Genomic DNA, 19,324 nt, shown 5'->3' on the forward strand with positions numbered 1-19,324 from the left:
GTTGACTGTAGTCATAGGTTGTTTTTCATTTTCATCCTATAACCATACGAGCAATAAATCTATACCTAATCCTGGTTGATTCATAGGTTGCTCAAGATAGGTTGATGCTTTCAATCTAATTTAGGTTGATTATAGTCAACCAGACCTTGGTTGAGTTTGGTAGTCTAGGTCACATTGATGGATGAGCGCGTGACGTCACGCCGTGACCCTTCGTGTTTTACACCACCATTTTACGTGTTTTTGCTCTCAGTCACTATGGAAAGCGGCCAGATCCTGTATCAGAGTAAGCTATTTATATATATATATACCTGCTAATAGCCATATAGCTATTGATGAGCAGGAGAAGCATATTCAGTGTCTCATGCGGCTCCTTGATGGGACAATGAATGAACTCGACAGTACAAAAGCCGAGCTTGAAAACATAAAGGCCCAACTTGAGGACACGAAAGCTCAGCTTAACAACGCCAAGACTCAACTTGAAGAGACGAAAGCTGAGCTCACCGAAACAGAAACAAGTCTGATGGTATCAGAACAGGGATGGGACAACATCATCACCGATTTCGGATGTATGCGCCACGAGATGTACCGGCTCACTGACAAATTAATCGAATGGGGGCAACATCATACAAGAGGTCCACTCAGCGTGCAACTAGATGGAGAAAAGAAGTTCATAGCTGCAATGGGTCGATTTATCAAAGACTTTTGCTAATGTAATAATCTACTCTTCCTCATCATCTAAATATGCTGCCCGAGCTAAGCTACCACTTCGGTCTACAATTGCCCACCCTCGTGATCCATCTGGTACCCGCCCAACCAAGCATTGCAATATAGTGGCATCACCAGCATCAACTGTGCCTTTTTCATGATAATAATGAGTGTCAGTTCGCTCATCACTCCAATCAAGCTTGCAGTTCTGAATCTCAACCATAATAATGCACTCCCCTGCACCAATTTTGTACTTGTTGATGGGCTGGAGGTTGTTGAGACTGATGAGATAGATATGCTGAAGTTGACCAAAGAATGTTTGACGCTGAAATTCCGACTTTCGTTTGCGGTCATTGGCATAGATGTCCACAAGCATTTCATACTAGTAATATATTAGACAAGACAAACTCTGGGACTGTCAAGACGCACCCGCACAAACGTAGGATCCCGCCGGTCTTCTCTTCTTGAATGTGAGGCAGATGAGAGGTCAGCAACCATAGTATCACCAGCAGTTGAGTCAATACAACGAAGCTTTGTCCACTCCAAGAAGGTAGCTTCTCTGAGAATAGTGAGCAGCTCTTTGCGGGAGTTTGCACCCGACTTGATATTAAAGCGAGTGGCCAGGGCATTGCGAACACGGAGTGGGATTTGTTCAATACTAAGACCAATATGTGGTCCAAGCAGGAGTGCAGAAGGATCTGACACAATTATTAGAAGGTTTCAAAGAACCAAATGAAAAAAGAAACATACAAGCTGGGATACGGAGAGATCCCCGAGGGTCATGGACTGGGCGGATTGCAAGCTCACGTGAAATGTTGTAGGTAATTCCAATCTGTGAGAGTTGTGCGAGCTCCAAGACATATCAATCTAAGGAGGCCTATGGAAATGTCCGACTCCGGATTCCGGGCTGGAGACGCCCACAATATCGCTCCATGGGATATGCCCAATAGCACCACTGCGGCCCAGCAGACAGAATGGCGTCAGGAATATGGAGAAGAGCATGAATGGTGAGGGTGCAGGTAGAGAGTCGAGCTGGGTCATATTGGTAATAAAACCTGATTTTTAAATCAGAAAAAGAGGTAAAAAAGGGTAATAATGGACTTCTCATAAGTTTGGACCCATTCTGGAATTTTTTCCCCAAGCCAGTCTATCTTGTCCCTCCCAATCTCAAACGCCAGGCATTTGTTGAGGATTTGAACAAGAAGAATGAAATGATCATAATATTTGACATGGGTAAATGCCCGTCGCAGAAGGGTCGGTCCAATAAACTGTACCCAGATGGAGTGCATCTCTGCGGATATAGGAAAACCACCTTTGGCAAGATCGGGCACGCGTGTACCAAATACGCTGGGAATTGTACCTCCCGCTTTGGCTGTGTCCTTCCCAATAGCAGCCCAAAGTGCACTGTCGATTGAATAGTGCTCCAGGCCCTCATCAAGCCCCTTGAACTTGTTGGTCCACAATAGGATGAGATTGGGAATAAGATTCTCCCATATAAGATGCATGAAGTCGTATGGAAAGGAATAAGGAAATTTGAGTGAGTTGAGGCGGGATAGAATGGCTGTTCCCTTAATGCCATACTGGCGAGCCAGATTTTCCGCATCTGTCTTGGTACAGGCATTATCAACAGCTGTAGCCTGTGCCATAAACTCCTCTTGGGTGCGTAGTGGAAGGTTGTGTGGGTCGTATGTGGTGATCATATCATCATGGACGTCAGGGTGTTTGGAACGGTCAAGAGGAACATAGAGTGTGTTGTTAGTAGAATTCGGAATACGGACACCATGGATGTTGCACATGCGACAGGGTGAATAACCGTTATGGCCTTTGATGCGCATAAGCATAGAGACTGCCGGTATATCACCAAAAACAAGGATAAGGAAGGCACGAAGAAGAAACTGGCTGTCGGAGATAATATCATATGTCGGAAGGCCCTCCTCAAGGCGCACAAGCTCGAGAACGAGTGGATAAAGGAATGAGCACATGTCTTTGGGCTTCGATGGACCAGGAATAACACCAAGAGATATGATATTCTCCAGATGAAATCGAATTTCCGGAGGAAGATTATAATTGGATAGGATAAGTGGCCACGCAGTATGCCGACGTCGTTTAAACGGAGCGAAACCATCACTTGAAAGGCCTAGAGCAATATCTCGGTTATCGGCGAAATACTTCGGAACTGGACGCCCGCCTAGGTCAAGTGGAATCCGCTCATTACAAAGATTCGAATAAAGGCTCGAGTCAAAGACATCTTTGATTGTGTTGTCCTCCGCATGAAAACGGGCACGGTACTGGAGTGACTCTGCCATTGCTCGATTCTGGAAGAGCGACTGCAGCCGAGGAATAAGAGGAATGTAATTGAAAACCTTTCGGGGTTTGCCATCACTCCGGACTCGAGGCTCCTTGCAAAAAAGGCAGTCGGTGTCATCCGCATATGGTCCTACATAGCAGATACAAGAGTTGATGCAACAGTCATATGTTTCGAGCTTCACTTCAGAGAGCTCAGCAACACGGGACCGGTGCTCATCCAAACTGGGAAGGGCATCGTCACCCTCGAAAAGCACCGGAAAGGCCGTAGGCATTGACTTGAATCCGGCATCAGTAAGATGGCTCTTGAGCTTCCACCCATATGCACGACAGATATTGAGGTCATACAATTGTAGTATTCGACCTAAAACCCGTATCCGTCAGCAGATAGCAGCAACGAGAAAAGACTGCCTACCCTCACGAATGACACGTGAGAACAAGCCACCGGCCAGTTTGTGAGCAGCAGTGAGCTGTCGGCTTCGCGCAACACGATCATACCACTCCCAATCATAGACTGCCTGGTCGGCATCAATATCTTCATCGTCTGCCATATTTGGGCTCATTGACCGTGGTGGAACAGTGATATCTGCCTCTTCTTCGTCCTCTGGAACCTCCCAAAGAGTTGTATGCACAACCACAGGTCACTGAACCAACTCTTCGACATGTAAGACACGTCCGAAGTTTTGAGACAACTCCTCCATCTCGTCTGACTCGTCCTCCTGATTACGAGGAGCCAGATCGTCTTCGTCACTAGAGCCAGTATCGTGCAACGCAGCAAGAGATGTTATGTCGACTGGCAGTGTGGCCTCGTAACCACTCCCCTCAGCATCCGACTCCTCCTCAAAGTCTTCGAAGTACTCGTTGACAGTGGTCGAATAAAGTGTCGAAGGATGACCAATGAGGTGGTCGCTGCGACGGTGCTGATTATAACGATGGCGAGTAATACGAGTGCCGTTGGTCTTCCCACGTTGAGTACAACGCCAGCAGATACAAAGAACAAGCTCAGTGGTGCGCTTGCTTCTTGCGGGAGGCATGACTATCGTTGTCTTGAACAGAGATAGGAGAGGGGCTGCGATTGCGACACATCACTGAACTGTACAGTTACCTGCGAGGGACAACGGTGTAGGCGGAAGGACTTACCACGTGAGACTAAGCACTATATACTACAAACAAACAAACAAACAAACGAGGGCTGTGCAGAGTAAACAACAACGTGTCGCGTCGCAGCGTGTTTATTGCGGTTCCAGGTATCCAGGTTGGGACCTTGGTATTTGGTTGAGCGTGCCGCGGCTTGAAGCAAGGAGACCAAACCCAGTGCTGTACAAACAGCCGTCCAAATCGGGCGAATGGCCCCAAAACGGCCTTTTTTGATTTTACCCAAAGGGACATTTGATTTGTGACTGAAGGTGCCTATATTTGCACCTGGAGTCACTTAAATTTTCACCTGAGGTCGCAATATTCATGCCTGTAGGCATTATTCATTCTTGCCTGAAGGCATCTTGAAATTTATACCTGAAGGGACCAATGATTGTGCCTGAAGGCGCTCAGGCAAGTTCCCGAAGGATAAAAAAACTTGACTATAGGCATTTTCATCATATAAGTGCCTCTGGGCAACTGATGTGTTCCAAAAAAGGCAATAGCATAGTCAATTTCAACTCATTTGAGCCTCTCTCTGCATATAACATATTGCATGTTATGAAGGGATAATTTATTGAGTTGCATAGACTGGTTAAAAATGCCCTCAATTAATTACAGCTTGGATTCCCTAGATAATCATATGCATCTGTGGTGCTAAAGTACGGACAATTTCTACCTATCCTATAGCATCTTGCCTTTGTTGGTTCCAATGCTGTTTCTCTATGCTTGGCTTGAGCCTTGACCCAAGGCCTTGGCTTCAAGATTTTGAACTGTAGTCTTTTTATTACAACTTACAAGCAACTTGAATTCATTCTGGTTTCTTCAAGTAATAATAAGCCCAAGGGCACATTTATTGGCTACTGAAGGGAAAGAACAAAACTCACTGCAGGAACAAGAATGAGCTGTCCTACAGTGTCCAGAACTTACACTGAAGGGGCAAAACAAAATGTACTGTGGGTTCAATGCACTTGCACCTGAGGGGACAGAAAATTGTGCCATAGGGCATGAAATTAAATACCTGAGGGAGCATAAAATCTTGCCTCCAGGTATGAAATTTTGTCCCCAAGGGAGCATAAAAATTGACCTGAAGGTAACTTTTTTTGTCACTGGGCCGTTTTGGGGCCGGCCCATCAATGGGCCGTGACTCGTACAGCATCAGTGCCTATCTGGAAGCAAGGCAGCAGGTCACAAGGATTCGTCATCAAGCACGTGAACATTGGTTTTTTTTTTTTTTTTTTTTTTTTTTTGAATCACATTTATATTCCGCGGGCAAGTACGCTACAGCTACTAAGGTGCGGTGCTTGTTCAAGCAGCCTTCGTTGGGAGTCTATCCATTTGGCAGAGCCGGTTTGCTTTGGGGAGTGATGTGGTGGTGTGTCGGGGGGAGTTCCGTGCGCCAGCTAGAGCTGGCTGTGTCGTTGGTTTGTTGTCAGTCATAATCATAATGCATAAGTTTGGAGACCATAGTGGCGTGTTTTTCGGGGTTGACGTGCATTGTTTCTCTGGGTGGATCTCCTCTCTGACGTGAACATTGTGAAGTGTTGTTTCCAAAATTTCTTTCACCATGGTCGACAGTCGGAATGCAAGTGCGTCTCTAGCCAACATGAATCTTGTAAGCTGATGCTCAGCTTACTTATAAGGAGCTTGCGGATAATCACTCGGCTTTTCGGGTTTTCTCGGCGATGCCTCGAAAATCTCCCACACTCGACGTCGTGTGGGAGATTTTTCTTAGGTTTTTCGTGAGCTGCTGAATTGGGGAGCAAGCTCCCCAATTAATACTGAGGGCATCGCTGATGTTTAATAGCGTACGGAGCGTTTGCGCAGCTGAAGCCACCTGCCCGAAAATGTCTGTACGAACTAGACGACATCATTACCACCATATTCGCCACTTACATCTTGTCGACAAACAACTGGAGCCTTGTGTCGATCCGACGAGGCACTCTTCGTCTCGTCTGTCGCGCTTGGCGGTTCATAATGGACTCCACTGTCTTGCTTTGGAGACCCCTCTACGTCGGTAGCCATATGCGTAGGGAATTTATCGATGGGCACCTCATCCGACCATCAAAATTCGTCCAGAGTATCATCTTCGACGCGAACGACTGGGTTTTACCGGCGCAAAATATCAGCGTTTCGCACTTTGTTTGGAATGCGTCTCCGGAGAAGAGTATATCTCATATTGCGCTTCATCTTTCTCGTATTTCCAGCACCATCCAACAGCTTTACATTAACATCGCGAACTGCTTCGACTGGAACCAGCTTGTGGACCTTCTCCACAACTCTTTTTCCCCAGCCTCCACCACCTCCATATTTCCTACTACGCCGCCTTTCGCCCCCTACCCCATGACCCGATTCCCCTGACCCTTGTTGCCCCTTCCCTCCGAAGTTTATTCCTCAACAGCCCATCCACCCAATGCATCTCCTCTTACAGCTCCCTGGAATCCCTTTCGCTGGATGTCACCGGCGAGTTCTACGTCGGCCAAGGCGTCGTCGGCAACCGCAAAGAGCTGCCAGAGATTGCTCTAAAAAAAGTCCTCCGCCAAACCACGCGACTCACTCATCTCCGGCTCAAGAACGCAGACCTCTCGCTCACCCTCATCCTGTAGGGCAACCCCGGAGGCCTGAGATCAAGGTCCTAGCAGGGGAGGATCCAAAGAGTGAATAGAAGTAAGCAAATACAAGTGAGGCTGACCTAGCAGGGGAGGATCCAAAGAGAAGAAACTCTAAGGGTCCGCCTGCTAGGTAGTGGAACTATATACTGCGCTCTTGACGCGCCAAGGTTGATCGTTGCTCTGTGCAGTATGCCTGCGCCATGTCGCAGGCCAGGTCCCAGGGGGATCGCCAGGCGGGGGCGGTGATGCGCCTGACGGAGGCGGTGATGCGATCACCGGAGTCGGAACCGGAGTCGGACCGGAATCGGAATCGTCTCCGAGGGGCCGAAAGGGAGGTTCCCCTGACATCACCCCCCCCTTTGAATGCGGCGTCCCGACGCATAGACCGGAATGGAATCGAGTCGAAGGTTGCAGAGGCGATGTGCCGTGGTTTGCCAGGGTACTTACGATAGAACTCCGCGATTTTCTCCGGGGCGAAGACGCAGTCGAAGCGGACCCACTGGTCGTGCGACGCGTCGTAGCCTTTCCATCTGACGAAGTAATTCAGCCGTTTATACCTCACCCTTGCGTCCAGGATTTCCTCTACTTCCCACTCCGGGACTCCGTCCTCGAGGTCCGGAGGGGGCTGGTCGTAGCCGGGGCGTCCGTCGAAGGGGTCGTCTTGGGCGAGCTCGAGCTTGACGACGGGGAAGACCGGGTGGAGCTTCGAGTAGCGCGGAGGGAGGTCGAGCTTGTAGGCACCTTTGCTGATCTCCGCGACTATCTTGAACGGTCCGAGGCGGCGGTGGGAGAACTTCTCTGAGGGGCGAGTCGTCCTGATGTCAGAGGCATCCAGCCAAACACGGTCGCCAACCTTAAACTCCGCAGACGGAGTGCGTCTCCGGTCGTAGTAGCGCTTGTACTCCTCTTTGGCCTTAGTGAGCGCGGCCTTGGCTTCGGCAACACCAGTGGCAATCCGGTCGCGGAACTCGTTCACGGACTCCATAGCGGAACGGGCGGAACGGACTCCGGGTTCGAAGCCCATGCGCGGGAGTCGTCCCGTGTCCGTCATGAAGGGGACTTGTTGCGTGGAGGAGTGAACGTGGTTGTTGTAGGCGAACTCCGCGGCCGGAATCAGCTCATCCCAGTCGTCCTGCTGATAGTTGGTAAAGATCCGCAGCACCCGTAGCTGTAAGATTTAGCCTTCAGCCCTAGGTACAGGTAGGAAAATGGTTGCCGGGGAGGGTAGCTGTACCTAGGCCTATCTGCACCTAGCTCTCCAAGCCCTTTTCTATCTAATAGGCAGATAACTAAATAGCATCAATGATGTGATAAATGGGTATAGGATACATATAATTTGATAATAATATATATATAATACTTTTAACTCCTTTTCTTCAGGCCGATGACCCGGATTATAGTTAGGATGGCCTGAATCAATAACAATCCTAATTAGGACAAAATTGATGTACTATGATATAGCCATCAAAAGTACTGATGGCCATCAAAAATGGTTCCACATTAAAAACATTACTCAGATAGGGGCATTGTCACAACCCATAGGATACTAGATAAAGAATAATAATGTATTCTTTTAAACAAGAATTTCACATATGTCACATATGTCACATATGTCACACATATGTCACACGTTATAAATCGTCACATTTGGCTCTAATAGAGGTATGTAAAAGGCTACCTAGGTACAGCTACCCTCCTAGGCAAGCGTTTTCCTAACTACACCTACTGGTTTTAGGCTATATATTACCACTACGGCTCTCCGCAGGTACTGCTCCAGCTCCTGGTTGACGCGCTCTGTTTGACCGTCTGTCTGCGGGTGGTACGCGGTGGACGTGGCGGGCTTGATGCCGATTAGACGCCAGAGTTCTCGGGTGAAGTCCACGATGAACTGTGAGCCGCGGTCGGAGACGTACTTCTCCGGAGTCCCGTGATGGCGCCAGACATTCCGGTAGTAGAGGCGAGCCGCCCCTACTGCATCGACCGTGGTGTGACACTCCGAGAAGTGGGCACGCTTCCCAAGGGTGTCGACGACGACGACCATGATCCGTCGTACCCATGGGCCTCCGGAAGCTTCGATGATGAAGTCGACGGAGACGGTATGCCAACGCTCTGGGGGCGTTTCCGTCGGGTGCAGCTCTCCGTGGGGCAGTCTCCGGAGTGCTTTGGTGTGACAGCACAAGTCACAGGTCGCGACGTACCCGGCCAATATGGCGAGACATCTGAGGCCACCAGTAGTTCCGGGAGACCAACTCCAAGGTCTTGAAGCGACCAGCGTGTCCGGCAACTCGAGTGTCGTGGCAGAGCTCAATGATGCGTCTCCCGGAGGTCCTTATCCTTAGGTACGACAATCTTCCCACGAAAGTGAAGAAGACCACCGGAGACAGCCCACTCGTCGGAGCGCGAGGAGCGGGGGCCTCGAGCTTGACCTTGGACCTTTAGGAGTTGCCGGGCCGCTAGTGCGACGGGCTCCTCTAAGTCAGGCTCACCGGAGAGGGCATCGCGGATGTCGCGAAGGAGTTCAGAACCAGGGCCGGAAATGGAAACACCTTCGAGAGCGCGGACATGGAAGAGTTCGGGCCGCAGAAGGACGACGTCGGAGTTGTCGGAATCGATTCCGTGGTCGGGTCTCCGAGAGAGGGCGTCAGGTCGGCCCATGTCGCGGCCGGGCTTGTGGTGCAGCGTGAAGTCGAACCGGGAGAGGTAGAGGGACCAGCGGGCCTGTCTCCGGTTGAGGTGCTGCGTCTTCCTGAAGTACTCCAGGTTCTTATGGTCAGTCCAAATCTCGACGGGATGCACGGCGCCCTCGAGGAAGTGTCTATACTCCTCGAGTGCGCGGATGATCGCCAGCATCTCCTTGTCGTGGATTTCGTAGTTGCGCTGGACATCATTTAAGCTTTTGGAATAGAATGCTACAGGGTGCCACTTCCCGTCCGGGGCGGATTGTGAAAGAACCGCCCCGTCGCATAATCAGAGCTGTCCGCCTCAAGTCGGAAAGGCCGTGCGTCGTCCGGAATCTCCAGGACCGGTTCCGAGGTGACTGCGTCCTTGATCGCTTGGAACGCGGAGGCCTCCGCGTCGCCCCAAGTCCATTGCTGGTCCTTCTTGGTGAGCACGAAAAGAGGGCGCGCAAGGGTCGAGAAGTCCCGAATGAACCTGCGGTAGAAATTAGCGAACCCAAGGAACTGCTGAATGTCCTTCTTGTTTTCCGGAGTCGGCCAAGCGGAGACGCCTGCGACCTTGACGGGGTCCATTTCGACGTGGTTGTGGGAGATGATGACTCCGAGGTACTCGATTGACGATTTTTCAAAGTCGCACTTCTCCGCTCGGAGGTACAACTTGTGCTCTCGGAGTCGCCGTAAGACCTCCTGAACGATCTGCCGGTGTTTCCGGAGGTCGGAATGGGCGATCAGGATGTCGTCAAGGTAGATCATGACGTCTCCGGAGAGGATGAGGTCCTGAAAAATGTCATTCATCATCGTTTGGAACGTCGCGGGAGAGTTTGTCAGGCCGAAATACATCACCAAGGGCTCGAACAGGCCTCGGTTAGTCCGGAAAGCCGCTTTCCACTCGTCACCTTCCTTGATCCGGACATTGTTGAAGCCCCAACGAACGTCGAGTTTGGTGAAGTAGCGAGCGCCTTTGAGCCGGCTGATGAGGTCGTTGATCAGCGGAAGGGGGTACCGGTTTTTGACAGTCATCGCGTTGAGAGCACGGTAGTCCTGGACGAAGCGGAGTCCGCCGTCCTTCTTCTTGACGAAGAAGACCGGAGACGCCATCGGAGACTTGGAGGGCGAATCCGGCCCGTCGAAAGCCCTTCCTCGATGACAGCGTCGAGCTCGCGTTGCTCGGGGGGCGAGATGGGGTACACCTTGCAGTTGGTGGGCTTAGCGTCGGGGACGAGTTCAATGGCGTGGTCCCAGGCTCTCCGCTCCGGTAGCGTGTCGAAGGACTCCTTGTTGAAGACGTCCTGAAACTCCTTAGCCCAGTCCGGGATCTCGGAGGGCGGAGGGGCGGAGTTCCTGGCGAAGGCTTCGGCCAGGCGCTGTGAGACAGTACTGCCAGCGCGTATCTCCTCCGAGGGGCGGAACGAGGTGTAGAAGATGCGGTCACCATCTTCAAGCTGACCATCGTCTTCATCATCGTCGGAGTCCGGCATCAGATCAGGCAGGGCGGAGTCGTCACCGGAGACGGAATCGTCTCCGTCGTCAGGCCCAGAGAGGTCCATGGTGCAGACCGAGGGGAACGGGCCGGAGCGGAGTCGCTTCTGGAGCAGCCGGAGTCGCCGTAGCTCAGTCCGTTCAACGCGTTCTTCCTCGCGGCAAGTGGAGCAACCAGGGGGCACCGTGTCATCTTGACCTCCTTGGTTTCCCAATTGATTTCCGGGTTATGCTTCCGCAGCCAGGAGTACCCCAGAATAAGGTCTTGTTTACCAAGATGAGTGACGGCGAGTTGAACACGCTCGGAATGGCCTTTGTAGCGTAAGACCAAGTCCGCGATCTGGTTGATGGAGCCGGCGTCGTTCGGAGTGCCATCAACGTTAAAGACCGGAATCGGTTGCGCCAGGGTGCGGACCGGAATGCCATTCCGGCGACATAGTTCGTGTCGATAAAGTCGGAGGTGGCACCACAGTCAACCAGGCCAGAGAGCGAGAGCTTAACGCGCTGGTAGTGGACTCTAGCTCCAACGGGAGGTGGAGGGAGTTCACTCCAGGGGAAGCAGCGACAGTGTACTGCTTGGGCAGTTTCTTTTCCCAGGCAGTGAGGCGGCGAAGGACGATGACCGGAGTCGCGGGCGAAGTCGGAGACGGAGTCGAAAGGGGGCGGGGAGGGTATGTCCTTTTGTTTCAGGCTCGTTGTAGGGCAAAGGAATTGATTCGTCATACAAACAAGCGAAACGATTTACGGACGCGAACGAGGGCACACCAGTCACTCGTCGCGGGGACAAAATCCTCTCCGGCCATCGACTCCGCGGCTGTTTCCGGCAGCGCAGCTGTGTCCGAGTAGCGGGCGATCAACTCCGCTAACATCTCGTCGCCGAGTTGTTGGATCACCTCGTCGAGGATGTCCATTGAGCGGACATCCCTGGGGAGGGGGCAATCCCGGGCGAGATGGTTTGGGTCGCCGCACCTGAAGCAGGCGCAACGAGGGGCACCCCGAGCCCTAGTGCGATCCAACTCCATGGGGACGGGAGCTGGAGGCGCCGGAGCGGGGGGCGCGGGCCAGGGTGGCACGACCGGAGCCACCGGGCGGAAGGGGGCCGGAGCCGGGACGCGGTTGACTGGAAACGGAGTCCGAATCAAACCGCCAGGCGTCTTGGGGGCGGCTGACTTGATCAGCTTGGCCCGGACCAGGGCCTCGTATTGACAGAAGGCCCGGGTGCGCCAGCTAAGGTAGTCCCGGAGGTCCGGGGGGTCGTTCGAGGATGTGATTCCGTTGTTGATCAAGGGATCAAGTCCGTGGCGGAACTTGGTCACCTTGACCAACGTGTCTTCGAATCCGGCAAGGTCCATCAGGTCCTCGAAGTCGTCGGTGTACTGGTAGACATCCTTGGTGCCCATGTGATAGGCGGAAGTCTCCAGTTTGGAGAGAGCGTGATCTTGCTCATTCTCCTCGACGAACCGGAGTCGAAACTTCGGAAACGAACGAGCCCCAGGACGGAAACGGAAACGGGGCTTTGCTTCCGTGGCGCTCCGCCCATTGCTGAGCAGGTCCTTCTGCCATAAACGACATGGCATAGCGGACGGCCTTTTCCTTGCTCGCCTCTCCATTGACCACGAAGGCCTCAGGGGCAAGGCGGGCGTAGGTGCGGACCGCGTAGAGAGGAACGCGGCCGCGTTTCCGATCGCCGTTAAAGGTGAACGGGGGGTTTGGTCGTAAAACCAATTTTGAGGCGAGGTTGATGTCGCCAAAGAGGGCCTCGGAATCGCCCTGAACCGGAGTCGGAGTCGGAATCGACGTCTCCGGTGGTGGTGTTTGGGGTCCGCCAGCAGTATTAGCGGCGGCAGCGGCAGCGGAAGCCTGGGTGGTGAGGAGAGTAAGGGCCTCAGTTAGGCGGTCGATTTTCGCCTCGAGTGCATCCAGCCGAGTGTCAGCGTCAGGAGTAGCTCCGGAAGGCATGACAGGTGCGGGGACGACAGGAGTGGCAGAGGAGGAGGGGACAAGTGGCAGGGGCGGTGGCGAGGGCGGAGTGGACTCGGACTCCGAGCCTGAGTCAGCGCCGAACCTGGCAATCTTGTCCGGTTGATCCCGTAGAGAGTTTCTTCTGCTGTAAGGGCAACCCCAGAGGCCTGAGATCAAGGTCCTAGCAGGGGAGGATCCAAAGAGTGAATAGAAGTAAGCAAATACAAGTGAGGCTGACCTAGCAGGGGAGGATCCAAAGAGAAGAAACTCTAAGGGTCCGCCTGCTAGGTAGTGGAACTATATACTGCGCTCTTGACGCGCCAAGGTTGATCGTTGCTCTGTGCAGTATGCCTGCGCCATGTCGCAGGCCAGGTCCCAGGGGGATCGCCAGGCGGGGGCGGCGATGCGCCTGACGGAGGCGGTGATGCGATCACCGGAGTCGGAACCGGAGTCGGACCGGAATCGGAATCGTCTCCGAGGGGCCGAAAGGGAGGTTCCCCTGACACATCCCCCGTATGGAGCTCTCCTCCCTCCGCTCCTTGTCCGTCAGCTGTAATTGTGGACATCTCATTAACCAGCATATGCATCGATGTGGCCGGTTCGTGTCCCACATCGACGGACCTAATATTCACGCTCTCGAAATCGAGATGATACACAAGGATTGCGTGAGCAGCTTTTGTCAGCAAAATTCCAAAATCTTTGGCCGCATTACAGACCTTCGCGCCTCCGGGAGCTTCCACCACTATATATTGCCAATGAGTATTCGACCATTTTTATTGGTTTTTCGAACCTCCAGCACCTTGATTTGACCCAACTCCATGGTGTCCCTTCCTTCTCAGTGTCACGAGAGGCTACTGCATCTCAATCTTACGTGGACCTGCTTGACACTCTTTTGCGTTTCCCGCTTATCCAAGTCATCCGCGTGCCATCGTCAATTACGGTTGGGGAGCCCATTTTGATGAAAGGCATAAATACGATTATGCAGCGTGTCTTCGACATTCGAGAAAAGCCAACTCAAGCGTGCATCATTGAGGAACACGCGCTCTGCCACATCCATAATCATTCGCTGTGCTCCTCATCATTTCCCCACACCTGTGACAGCGACACGCCCATCCACGAGGACTGCGTACCGGTCCGATATTCCGTGGTCACGTGCAGTATTGAGGATCCGCAGGCTTGGCACTGTGTCGATATTGGTCATCTAAGCTGCGCCATCCGATGGAGTCATGCAGGGACCAGCCGAGTGCCATCGCTGACACCACCCGTCCTCCCGGCAGGCGGTGAAACCGGGACGGTCCATGATGGAGTTGCATGGTTCGAGCAAACTTGATGAGATGTCGCATAGCAACAATTATCAATGATCATCTGATTTCACATGATCATCCAGTGCCTGAGTTCAGTCAACGTTATCGTTCTCTGAACAGAAGTGCCCTCCCTCCTGAGTATGCTAACCTCTTGTTTGCCAGAGATAATCTCGTAGATGGGAAAATGTCTCATTGTGAGTGTTGCAAAGTGGTACATATCTTATTATACAAGAGACTTCGGTGTCACTTTTCGTGACATCAGGAGTGATGAGCCAATGAGATCGCGTCATTCAAAAGTCAATTCGCCTCTCCTCTCCTCTCTTCTGCCAGACGCTATGGGTCCTCAGTGCCGCCCATGGCTCATAACTACCGGACTACTTGACTTCCAGACACCGACTTATTCGATTTCCCGCCTCCTAAGGCCCCAGACAACATGACTTTCTGCCAACCCTGACAACGACAAAACTACCTACCGCGTAGCCACATCCCATTCAATTTCAACCATGCACGAGCTTTGTATTTCTCTACATTCTTCAATACAACCACACTTGCCCCCTCTGCAACCTGCCTGTCTCTGGGTAGATGATACCTGAGTCTCAGTTTGCGACACTGGCCAACACAATCTTGAACTCACTCTGTTGAGTCACAGGGCGTACTGTACTGCAAGTACAAAATCTCAGTGTGAGTGATATTCTGGCCTGCAAACACACTCTAATCCTCTATTTTGAACAGGTTGCTGACTCCTGACTCCTCTCTCCCTTCCCTGCAACCCTCGCTGTATTCAGCAGCACCGAAACGATGCCAATTCGCCTCCCTACATGTCTCCACGTCGAATCTTGGTCAATCGCACAGCACTAGGAGATCATACCAACCTTGGAGGAGATGCACAACCATAACAAGCTGTCCAGCGCGAGCAGAGTCACGAAGTAGTGTTTGCTCAGCAGGATACTCCCAGCCAACAGCTTCGAACGACTCCAAATGTGACTTCTGTGGAGAACAGAGCTTCTTCTCCAACTCCAGCCCCTTCAAGACGTTGGGTCAATGTATGTCCGTGTTTTTTGTTTGATTCTTTTACATATGTTAACGTGTTTGTAGCTCATTCTACCTCCCCCTCCCCCTCCCCCTCCCCCACCACCACCACCACCACCACCACCACCATTGCTAATGCTGCCTGCAAATGCACATCGATTAACGGTTTGTGTTTGTATTTTTCCAACGGCTCGAGCTAATGTTTTGGTTTAGCTGCTTCTTCCGTCCCCTCCAGCAACGCAAATCTAAGGCGCGTCAAACGCTCAATAGGCCGGCGACAATGATGGGAACGACAGTGCTGAAAATGAGAGGAACAGCAAACTGTTCGACAGGAGAAATTGGTGCGGAATCCTGCCATTTCAGCCGCAGGAACCTGGAAGACCAGGTCTGCCGGTTTCTTTAACTTTTTTTCCCTAATATTTTCTCACTCTTCTTTGGTCCCCCGCCCTATCCGCCCTCTCAAGCATGCCAATGAAGAACGACAGCAGCTTTCGACGCCGCCAGACACACAGCCAGGTATGTTTTTATCTTCATTTCTGACCGTTCTAACTTTACATCATTAAGAACCATGTTAACTATCTTCGATACTGCAGTCACCTCTAAGGCCTCACGTACTACGACCAGACCCACTTTCACAACCACGGCAAGCCACAAATGTCCGCCGCCAGCATGTTGGCAACACTGATCTTCCACCGGCTCGCCAGCCTTACACGAAACCTCGCGCTCGACACAATCTTGGGCATATGAATGTCACGACGCAAAATTAAATACATTTCCAAGTATCTGCTTAAAAATAGTCAGTATATCTACCTTAATTTGAATCCCCTGCCATCATCGCTTGAGCCCCGTAGCGTAGCACGGGTCCCTGCTAGTTCTATTGTACTCAAATCTAGTTGACCATGTCAGTGGTCTTTTTGTCCGCGCGTTCTCTTATAGCTTTTGGATAGCCTGTCGAAGTGCCACAAGCTCGTAGTCGTTGAGCGGGGCATATCTCTCGCACTCTTTCACGACTTGGAACCACTCGCTCAGTGCTTCGTGGAGGTCTTCTTTGCCCCAGTTCTTCATCGCGCGAAGTTTTGCGATGGTGTTGATACCTCGATGAACGAACAAGTCGTGTCGATCAGAGAGATCAATTTCCGGCCGGATGTTTGTGAGGAATTCGGTGAGCGACTCGAATGGCGTCTGGTTATACGCGCGCAAGCTGACAAAGCTAGTTCTGTTCAGGTCATTGTTCGATGGGGTGAGGCTGCTCTGGTTATTATCAGCAGCATTTTGTCCATCTACATCTGTAGCCGGTTTGAACTGAGCTGTCTGAGCATGTGAGGTAGAATGGAAGCGGCGTGGTTGGGGGTGGTGGTGTTTGCGGACCAGTTTAGTCAATCTGGCCTTGTCGACGAATTCATTATCTCTCGACGTATCATCAAGGTCGGACTTTTTGCAGTCTGGGATGTTTTTCACCGCTCGTCGAATGGGCGAATTTCCTCCAGTAACTTTTCGGCCAAAAGCCTTTGCGATAAGATTGTACGTCCATTTGTACTCGTAGTAGAGAATCCGACACAGTGCGCGATCCGCGTGGGTTAGCTTAGGCTGCGGCATCTGAGTGGAGTTCTTGTCAGCGCAGTAGACTGGGTCTTTCTGTATTCAAGTTAGCGGGGCTCCACCTACCTTTAAGATTGCCTTCTCGCTATGTTTCACGGCAGGATTAATCCTTAGGCTGAGGCTGGAGCCAAATACGATGATGGTAGAAATTTCAGAGTACCGAGTCACGTGGTAACTTCTTGTTTCAAGTTGTTACCCAACAAGTTGAACAACACTAAGTAAATGAAAATGAGCCGGCGCGCGGCGGTACAAACAGAACGAAAACAGAGGGCTGATGATTTTTTAGTCTTGAGGTCGCTGTAAACATTTACTAATTTCTTCACAGTACTGCAATTGATTGCGATGGCCCGGTGTCACGTCTTCGTGGAATCACGAGTGACCGGGTTTGGAATATTTGTGTCCGTTGCATTGGGCACTGTGGGTCCTTCCTGGACCTTTTTTTTGCTTGTTTTCTCTTCTGATTCAGCAGCAGCGCTTCGCGGACACTTGTCACCTAAGAATTCAGTCAGTATTATGGAAGCAATGGACAAAAGCTTTGCACAGACCACATTCGAAGGCCCCGCGATCGCACTTCCTGCCAGTGCACGCTTCCCAAATACTGCCTTCATTTCCTGTTGCTTTTGACGCATTTCCATTGACATTGCAGATGGCCGAGAAGGTTTCGCAGCTCCTTTTTTGAATAGGTTAGTGAGCGTGACGGTGGTTCTTTCAAGACGACAACTCGTTTGAGTACACCTATATAACACACAATGAGTATACGTATTATGGTGTCAGCTTGAAATTACATTACCATTGACGTTGTCGATGTGGTTGATGACGAAGTGGGGTGATCAGGTATTGCTGGCTCGAGGTTGTTGAGATTTTTATTCTAAGTGCGTGAAGGTTTTCTTTTCCAAGGGAGCCCATACAGATACCTAAGATTTTCAGTTGAATACCAATTGGTGTGGTTTGGCCAACTGCATCGAAAACTTCGCGCTCGCAAACTTCCGGTCCGAATTCTCCAATTGCCTTGAGGGCCTGGTTATCGTCAGAAATGACGCCAACAACCATGATCAAGCTGGACGGTTTTCTGCGTCGAGCTCCGGATTCGAGATGTCTTTCAACTTGTGTCCAGTTTGAAATTTTGCGCACTTGACGACGAGGTCTGGGCTGTCCGTGAGTATACGGTATTCACCTGCATCGAACATTTCTCCCATCGTTGAACTTGGTTTCTTGTTGTAAGCAGGTCGGGTTGGAAAGGCTGAGCACACCGACGATTCTCGCTTTTTATGCTTGTCGTCGACGATGTGGCTCCGCATGATGTTGGCCTTCGATTCACGGTTGAGTTAACTTCATATAGGATATAGAGGTATCCACGCAATGATGAGAGAGGATATAATGCTGCAAGTGGACTAGCCTTCTGTTCGTTGGTCAGGCTCGTGTTTTGACCGAGCGCCATAATAGCTTCCTGGAGCACGCTCTTGATGTCCTCGTGGTAGGCATAGACACGCTCGGCGATCTGAAGTCCCTTGAAGCGAGTACGTAGGTCATTTGCAACGACAGTCCGTTCGGCTGCAAACCAAGCTATACCAAGCAATGAGTGAAGGACATATGAAATGAAGAGTTGAACCTGGTTGAACGCGTGAAGGTCCCCGCGATAGTCCGGATTGAGATATCAAACGAGTTGGCAAGCGCGTCCGCAAAGTTGGTTGGAGTTGGGAGGTTGTCAATGGTGATATCGCTGCCAGCGGCGGAGGCTGCATAGAGCGTGGGAGTAGGCGAGCTGGCCATCGACCAAGTGTTGTGCTGGCTGGGAGTGTTGGGATAGTTCATTGCTGTGAATGGGTGGACAAATTGAGCGAGAGTGGGTTTGCGAGTGAACTTGAAGTCGATTGCCGATATCCTGATGTCGAATGCTGATTTTGTCTCCGCAGGAGGCCGGTCAGAGACTTGATTTGCATTTATGCTGGAGGGCGTAAGGAAGGGTAAACAAGAGAGAAAAGACAACACGCACAGTGTGAAAGGTTAGCAGGTTTTGTTGAAATAGCAAACATCCTGTCAAAAAAGGCCTCCATGTAAGTGTCCTTGACGCCAGAGTCGGTTTTCATCGTCTTGTAGTCTGTTTTACCACCCACGAGAGTTGCTGCAGCAAACTGAGATTGCAGCTCCGCACATGTGTGATCACGACTTCTTGGTGTACCACGCTACACCATTGTGAGTAGAGTACTTATGGGCAGAGAAAGAAGAACAGACCGTCAGAGATTCTGATTCAGCATCAATGGGTAACTCGACGCATTTTGAGCGCAACATAGAGCCGAGGGAGTGCTGGCCCAGAGGTCGCTGAGCAGCTTTGACATGGTGGTGGTGGTGGGTTAAATGAAGGAATAGTGTCTAGATTCGGTGATTAATCAGACAGAATCAGACGGACCGATGACTGGAGGAATCAAGGAACAGAGCGGCTTGCGCAGTGGAAAGGTTGAAGAGCAAGGGGTAAGTACAGAAGAAGAGGCAAGAAACAATGAATAACTGATGGTTTCTG

The 19,324-nt window shown here is 51.4% G+C and overlaps 3 protein-coding genes across 3 annotated transcripts; all 3 read right to left on the reverse strand.

Annotated features, from left to right (window-relative positions):
* Positions 1 to 718: 718 nt before the first annotated feature.
* Positions 719 to 1,746, reverse strand: MIND_01126400 (uncharacterized protein; the record flags this gene model as incomplete). The annotated part of the gene is made up of 4 exons (XM_037367816.1): positions 719 to 1,087; positions 1,135 to 1,403; positions 1,456 to 1,555; positions 1,600 to 1,746. The coding sequence occupies 4 exons, from the start codon at positions 1,744 to 1,746 to the stop codon at positions 719 to 721; spliced, it is 885 nt and encodes a 294-aa protein (XP_037215648.1).
* A 26-nt stretch (positions 1,747 to 1,772) lies between these two features.
* Positions 1,773 to 2,501, reverse strand: MIND_01126500 (uncharacterized protein; the record flags this gene model as incomplete). Its single annotated transcript, XM_037367817.1, has 1 exon — positions 1,773 to 2,501. The coding sequence occupies one exon, from the start codon at positions 2,499 to 2,501 to the stop codon at positions 1,773 to 1,775; it is 729 nt and encodes a 242-aa protein (XP_037215649.1).
* A 14,497-nt stretch (positions 2,502 to 16,998) lies between these two features.
* Positions 16,999 to 19,095, reverse strand: MIND_01126600 (uncharacterized protein; the record flags this gene model as incomplete). The annotated part of the gene is made up of 10 exons (XM_037367818.1): positions 16,999 to 17,077; positions 17,130 to 17,299; positions 17,352 to 17,541; positions 17,597 to 17,720; positions 17,764 to 17,823; positions 17,870 to 18,068; positions 18,125 to 18,369; positions 18,426 to 18,734; positions 18,800 to 18,989; positions 19,039 to 19,095. 10 exons carry the CDS (start codon positions 19,093 to 19,095, stop codon positions 16,999 to 17,001), a joined length of 1,623 nt encoding a protein of 540 aa, XP_037215650.1.
* Between the last annotated feature and the right edge of the window lie 229 nt (positions 19,096 to 19,324).

The sequence above is a fragment of the Mycena indigotica genome, assembly GCF_014461135.1.
Source record: "Mycena indigotica strain 171206Taipei chromosome Unknown Mind.scaff0010, whole genome shotgun sequence".
Classification (NCBI taxonomy): domain Eukaryota; kingdom Fungi; phylum Basidiomycota; class Agaricomycetes; order Agaricales; family Mycenaceae; genus Mycena; species Mycena indigotica.